General features: G+C 64.9%; 1 protein-coding gene across 1 annotated transcript in view; it reads right to left on the bottom strand.

Moving 5' to 3' along the window:
• Nucleotides 1-7,127, bottom strand: part of TP73 (tumor protein p73) — a 59,325-nt gene that overhangs the window by 1,716 nt on the left and 50,482 nt on the right. The window contains exons 7-14 of the mRNA XM_040645672.1: nt 6,944-7,059; nt 5,448-5,557; nt 4,951-5,093; nt 4,611-4,699; nt 3,926-4,053; nt 3,352-3,500; nt 2,965-3,103; nt 2,614-2,707 (exon numbers count right to left, since the gene is read on the bottom strand). Of these exons, the coding sequence (XP_040501606.1) occupies nt 2,614-2,707; nt 2,965-3,103; nt 3,352-3,500; nt 3,926-4,053; nt 4,611-4,699; nt 4,951-5,093; nt 5,448-5,557; nt 6,944-7,059 (968 nt within the window). The remainder of the gene's footprint in view (nt 1-2,613; nt 2,708-2,964; nt 3,104-3,351; nt 3,501-3,925; nt 4,054-4,610; nt 4,700-4,950; nt 5,094-5,447; nt 5,558-6,943; nt 7,060-7,127) is intronic.

Genomic DNA, 7,127 nt, shown 5'->3' with positions numbered 1-7,127 from the left:
TGCCCCCAGCCCGCTGATGCCTTGGGGTGCCTCGTGAAGGACTGCGTCCCCACCACTGCCTCCTTGCCATCCCCAGGAGCACAGGAGGGCCTTCTCATCACCGGGCCTTTCTCCGAGCCCCCGGTCAGCACCCTTCCTGCCGACTGCTCCCTCCGCCTAGGAGGGGCTCTCCCCACGGCCCTGAGAAAGGTGACCCATTGCCCTGCCCCCAGTTTGCCAGTGTCACCAATGGAGTGGAGCTGTCCCCAGTGGAGAGCTTTGCATCCAAACAGTGGGTGGACCTGCTCTGTGCCTCCATGGCCCTGTCCAGCATGTGGGAGCGAGAGGCTGACCCTCGCCTGGCTTGCCCTCTGCTGTCGTAGTGCAGCCTGTTTATACAGACCTGGGAGGCCAGGAGTGCCGCCAGGCTGAACCCTGAAGGGAACGGTAAGCATGAAAGCAAAAAATGAAATAAAAGCTGACCCGCCAATACAAAGGGTATCATTTTATCAAATATTGACAGTTTCCAGTAGTCTAAGAAGCATGCTGTCCACGTCTGTGCCAGGAAGGTCGCCGCAGGGAGGCGGCTGTGGCCAGTGATGTTGGCGTCGGTGTTGGCTGTGGCAACTGACCAGAAGTTTCCTTGCCTCCCAGGAGGGACCGCACACGCCTCCAGTTCCAGGGAGGTCCTGGGTTTCCTCTTTGGGCAGGAAGTGGAAGGTAGCTGCATGGTTTGAAGTGTGAAGGACAGACTGACCCTCAAGTCCAGCAGAGGGACCCAGCCTTGGGCAGAGACAGGGTCTGAGGCATCGACCCAAAAATAAACATGTTTTAGACACAATCCTGGAGCCACTCATTGCCAGGAACCAAAAGACGTCGAAAATACTTTTCGGCAGTCCGTCGTAGAGGCGATCCTCGTATTCCGAAGGATCTCACTGGGGAGCAGCAGTGCTGAGGATGACGAGGCCCGTGGCGGGCCCACCTCCAGGCCCGGACACGGCATGCCCCCTGTCCAGGGCACCGCGGACACCTCGCCTTTTCCGGGGCACAGCCTGCAGGTCCCGCCTCCCTCGGCAGTCTGACAAAAGGACGAGGAGACAAAACACGGCTTCCCCGGGGACTGCGGCCACGGCTGCTGCCGCTGCTGACCCCGCACTGTGCCCTCCATGCCCGCGCTTGGACGAAGCCCGGCCCCTCAGTGAATCTCGCCCTCCGTGAACTCCTCTTTGATGGACTGTTTTCGGGACTTGCAGTCCGGGAGGTCGAAGCCGAAGTCTGCCCACTCGTCGGGCCCCGAGCCCCCGCCCGGGCCCCCGCGGTTGGGGATGGTGATGGTGTGGCGCACGCGGAAGTGCACGGCTTCCATGACCCGCTGCCGCTGCAGCTCCCCCGAGCCGATGGAGACGGTGGAGGCGTTGCTGCTGGAGCGGATCAGCTGCTGGGTCTCGTAGTCGTGGCTCTGCTTCAGCCTCCTGCAGGGCCCTCCAGATGGTCATCCGGGTACTGGTCCGGATCTCAGCGCCCCCGAGGTCCTGCGGGAGCCGCGGGCGTGTACGCTGTCAGCAGGCCCTGCCCCCACCCCGCCCAGAAGCCCCCTCATCCCCAGTGGTGGACCCCGCCAGGAGGAAACGGGGCAGCTAGCGCTGCATTTGCGAGGCCGTGGCCTTCCCTGACCAGAGAGCCAAGAAGGGGCGTGTGCTTGGAGGGTGAACTCATTCCTGGGCTCTGCAGCCTGCAGCCCTGACCACAGCCAGAGCGACCCTCCACCGCAGGCCCCGTGGGGACCAGAGCAGCTCATCGAGCCCCTGCGCCCTCCCCCGCCACGCCAGGCACGGGGTCCCGTGGGTGAGGGGCCCTTAATGTGCACTGAACTAGGCTGGCTGGGGTCGGTGGGGACAGGGGAGGGGGAGGGCATTCGTCCGAGTGACTGGCCCCAGTGCCTCCGACAGGCCCGCACCTCCGGCCCGGGCGGGAGCAGGGGCTCACGAGGCTCCCTGGGATCTGGGGCTGCCCCTGCGTCTCCAGGGCTCTGGAGGCTTGCGCTTTCCTTGGTTAATCATGCATTACAGCTCAATGCAGCCCTAGGCTGCGAGCTGGTGACTCCCTCACGGTGTAGGAGGGACTCAGTGCTGGTGTTCTTGTCTGAGCCATGATGAGCCATGGCCGTTTGCTTCCAGCCTGGCACAATCTGAACCCAGGGCATACGGCAAGGACGAGTCTTGCCTTCTGTAGGCCTCAGTTTCTCCTCATGTAAGTGGCACTGAGTCGCACCAGCTCCAAGACCCTTCTGGCCTTGGCAACTCTCCGTGCTTTGGGAACAGCCTGTCCCCCAAATCAGAGGCAGCCGGGCCGCTGGGTATAAGAGAGAGGCTTCACGTCCAAGTGAGCAGTCCAGCTGCCAGGGGCCCAGGCGGGGGTCCCATCCAGCCCCTGCCTGCCCAGCCGACCTCCCCGGCGCCTAGAGAGCTGACTCGATAGGAAGCCAGACGTGAGAGAGTAGGTTGGGTTTGGTCTCGGGAAGAAGGGTTTTCCCAGATTCCCCCACCTTCCCTCCCTCAGGGAGAGCAGGAAGCAGAGGGCGGCTGTGCCCCGGGGCCAGGGCGCGGTGCTCTGGTCCGTGGGCGGGGCTCCTACCTCTATCGTCAGGTTCTGCAGGTGGTAAATGTTCTGTAGGCCCTGGGACGTGAAGTACTCGATGCAGTTGGGACACCCCAGTCCTGTCAGGAAACTGCGGACAGAAGGCGGGGTGGAGCGGCTCTAACTTCCAAGCACGTGCTCAGCTGCGCGGCCTGGCACCCCTGCCCACCCGTGGCCACTCCAGGAGCCCCTTCTGAGCAACTCTGGGGTACTCACTCCTGCCCTCACCCCTGCTGCTGTCTGTGCTCGAGGGCGTGAGGACAGGCAAGACAGAGTGCAGACTGCCCAGCAGCCCCCCAGGGGCTGAGGTCCGTGGCTTCGTGGCAGGACTCAGCAGCACACACATACCTGACCAGGCTGGGGTCGGCGTGGTAGGGGGGTGGTGGGGTGCAGTGGGACCCCGAGACCATGGACTGGGCGCTGTGGCTGCCGTTCATGTCGCCGCTGGCCGGCAGGGCGTGGCCGTGGTTGTTGAGAATGCCGGGGCCTAGGCAGGTGGCAAGCCGGACCGTCGGGGCCAGCCGGGTCGGGCGTCCCCCGCTCTACAAGACTGGGAAGCTAGCACCGTGCGGACCCACGGTGGGGAACGGACTGAGGGCACTGTCCGTGGCTGTGCCTCCCGCCCGTGGATGGGAGCTGCCGGTGGGAGGCGGCCGTCGAGAGCCCCGAGCTGGGCAGCAGTGAGTGTCTGGAGCCAGACCTACCCTCTGTGCCACCCCTGCCTGAGCCACTTACCCATGGGCCCCAGGTTGGGCCCGGCTGCTGAGCCGTGCGGGGGCGGCTGGCCCACCAGCTGGTTGACGGAGGGCAGCTTGTTGACGCCTCCGTGTGCTTTGTTCATGGGCGAGAGGACGGGCCCGTAGGATGCGGGCTGCAGGTGGCTCCTGCTCGGACGGGGACGGCTCCTGGTCATTTCCACGTAATGCCCCGTGCTGCTGGGGGCCTCCCTCCTCACCCAGCGTTTCCACCCAGACCCGGGCCAGACGGCCCCTGGCCTGCCCTCCCGCAGACACAGGATAGAGCCGGCTGCTGCCGCTGGAATCAGCCAGTGGGGTGGCTGTGCTCTGACCCCCCACCTTCCAGCCAGGGAACACTTAGGAGGCCGCCCTGTGGGAGGGGCGGACTGGTGGCCCAGACGGCCATGGTGCACGGAAGGCTCCCAGGAGAAAGGGGTCCCAAGTGGGGGCCCTGGGTGCCTGTGCTGGCGGGGGCGGCGTCCTTTCAGAAGGCTCTGCGGGTAGACGTGGTCCTGGCCTTCCTGCCAGGTGGTGGCAGGGTGGGGGTCTGGGGCTGGAGGGGCTGCACTCACGGCCGCTGCAGGAGCTGCTGCTGCTGCTGCTGCCGGTATGTATCCACCAGCTGCTGTGGCACCAGCTCCATCAGCTCCAGGCTCTCCTTGACTTTCATCAGGATCTCAAAGTTCTCGCGGCCCCGTACCTGAGCACAGATGGGGACCCTCGGCACAGGTGTCTGGGCGAGTCCTGGGGGACCCTGGGCTGGCGCTGAAGCTTCTCTCTCCTTTCACAGAGCTCCCTCGCATCCTGCGGCCTGGGAGCCCCCCTTCTCCCCTCTTCCCCAGGAGCAGGTGTGGGGCCCAGCGAGCGCCCCCCATTCCTCCCGTCCCTGAGGCCCTGCACACTCAGGGTGCTGGGGCGGGGGCACCCACCAAATACAGGGCTTTAAGAATCAGGAACTCATTCTGGAATCAGGTTCACATAATGGAAGAGCCGTCCTAGCAAAGCTCATGGGTGGTTTTGCCCATGTGACAGCCGTATAAACGGGTCACAGACTTCAGGATTCCATGCTCCCTGACGCACTGTCCCCCGGAGGGGTCTGCATCCCTCCCCCGTCTCAGCAGGCCTTCTCTTGAGGGGGGGTGGAGCAGTGCAGTCACATCCCCGCAGTCTGGCTGGCTGGGAGCTTCCTCTCCCGGCGCCCCGCCTGCCGCCTGCAGAGCCCAGGGTCCCGGCTCTGAGCACGCCACAGCCACTCACGTGCATGTAGTACACGTCCTCGTCCCCGTGCCGCCTCTTCTTCACGTTGGTGCCCAGCGCAGGGACGGCCGGGGGGCTCTGTTTGAAGGCTGCAAGGGGAGGCAGGCCACACGCAGGTGAAGCCATCAGGATACCCGTCACCCGGTGTGAGCTGCCCTCACGTGGGCGTGATCGTGGATGGGCCCGGAGACCAGTAACCCATTCAAGAGGGGCCGACCCAGGGTAGGGCCCGTGCTGGATGGAGCTGGAGCCGGGGCAGCCTCGTGGCTCATGCCCCAAGGCAGGTGCAGCTCTGTCTGACATCCTTGGCGGCCCCCCCGCCCCCGCCCAGGCCGCTCACCACGCTTGCCGGCGGCCCCGTTCTTCGCTGCGCTCTCGCTCAGGGCCTGCTGCTCCCGGTAGTGGTCTTCGTCGGCTTTGCGGTCTCGGCCAGGACAGGCGCAGATGCGGCCCTCAAAGGACCGGCGGCCCAGCACCTGTCCACTGGCGGGGGCCGGGGGGGGCATAACCAGAACCATGAGCCTCGGGGACCTGCCCCCCAGCCCTGCGAGCCCTACTCACCATCGCCACCCACCTTGCAGAGAGGGATCCTGATGAGCCAGGGGGTGAAGGCTGAGCTCGCAGCCCCTCTGGGACACCAGGTCCCTGCCGTCCTCCCAAAGCCCAGCTCCTGCTCCGGCAGCCCTTGCAGCCCGGGGCGGGGGTCCATCTCTCCTTAAACTCACCTCCAGGGCTCGCATCATCCCTTACCATGCCCCGGATTCATGCGCAGCCCCCAGCAGCACAGCCCCAAGCCCCTGTCGAGCCTCCCCCACCCCACACGCCCGGCAGACTCACTCCCGGGTCTCCAGGGTGATGATGATGAGGATGGGCCGCCGGTTCATGCCCCCCACACAGCTGCTGTTGCACATGAAGTTGTACAGGATGGTGGTGAATTCTGTCCCCACCTGCACATGGGGGGGGGCTGTCAGCCTGCAGGCCCCAAACCACTGAGGTGGGGCTCCCAGGCTGGGTCCTGACTGGGTAGGCACAGGGTGGAGGCAGCCCCTGCACTGTGGTCCTTTGCCATCCATCCGTCCACCTGTATATCTACCTTCTGTCCACCCATCTGTCCATCCATCCGCCTCCAATCATCCAACCGTTCACCTGCATGCGCCCACCCACCTCCATCTCTCTATCCATCCACCCACCTACTCATGCACCATCCAAACCCTCCCCGCATCCGCCTGCCCATCCGTCCATCCATTCATGAAGCACACGGAGTGCCATGCGCCATGCTGGCTCCTGGAAGCACAGAGTCCTTGGTCTGGTGGCTCTGGCTCTCTCCCTAACACAGATTAGAGGTCAAGCCCTGGAGGCTGGGTGTGGGCTGGCAGGTGCACAGGTTTCTGTGAGCACATATGTGTGTTCTGCTGGCCGTGGGCTCTCCTGGGTAGAAAGGTGCTCGGCGCTGTTCTGGCAGAGGGATGGACCAGAGCCATGTGGTCTGGCCCCATCTCCAGCTCATGTGCCGTTTCCCAGGGAGTCTGTGGACAGCTGAGTTATGAACCCAGGACTTTTGACCCCTGGGTGTCCCAGGACCACAAAATGGGTGGTGGTCACGGTCTCCCTGGGTCAGGAGATAAAACTCAGTCGCTGACGCAGGCAAACCTGGCCTTTCACAAAACCACTGGCACATGGCAGCCACAAGGGGGCAGGAGAGCCCTGCTTTCCTGATGGGCTCTGGCAGGCGAGAGTCTGGCTGCGGAAGGAGGGACAGCAGGGTGGGAGGCCTGGGGGGCCCGAGGGGCCAGGTACAGGGACGGGGTCTGAGGGGTTGATTGCAGTCTGGGGGCCAGAGCCAGGTAGGGAAAAGGTGGGGGCTCACTGTGCCCACTCACCCTGGGAAGCATGGCGCATAGGGCGCAGGGCTGCGACCAAGTCCTCCTCCCCCATCCCACCACCAACCCCCACACCCACTTGACTCCACCCCCAGCTTGGCCCTCACAGGAGCCCCAGAACCTTCTGCTGCCTTCGGGTCACAGCAGAACCCTGGGGGGGCTCTCCACCCACCCCCCATTCTGGCCTCATCCCTCACCTCCAGACCCTGCCTGCACCCTACCCACCTCTCTCCCACAGCCAGAGAGGGCCCGAGGGGGTCCCACTTAGACCTGCACACAAGTGGTCAGAAATGGGTGCCGGGTGCGGGGGTGGGCAGGTGAGGGCGAGGAACTTGCTCCGTGGCAGGACTGGAGATGCCGGGGCCAGCTGGGCTGGCTGGCTGAGCTGACATGAGTGCTCTCTGACCGCTGGGCCCACACCCTTGTGGCCAAGTGCAGGGGCCCCCAGCCTACCTGCGGGGGCTCGTAGGGAACCATGACACTCTGCCTGCCTGTGACGGGGTCGTCCACGTACTGCGAGAGATTGTTGCCCTCCACGCGGATGAGGTGGCTGGCCGGAGCAGACTGTCCTGCCGGGAGGGGACACCGCTTCAGAGGGGTGCCCAGCTGGGGTCTGGCCACCCCATGGCAGGTGCAT

Source organism: Ursus maritimus, unplaced genomic scaffold (genome assembly GCF_017311325.1).
Source record: "Ursus maritimus isolate PB19 unplaced genomic scaffold, ASM1731132v1 scaffold_32, whole genome shotgun sequence".
NCBI classification, from domain to species: Eukaryota; Metazoa; Chordata; class Mammalia; order Carnivora; family Ursidae; genus Ursus; species Ursus maritimus.
This window is presented reverse-complemented; position numbering and strand designations above follow the sequence as displayed.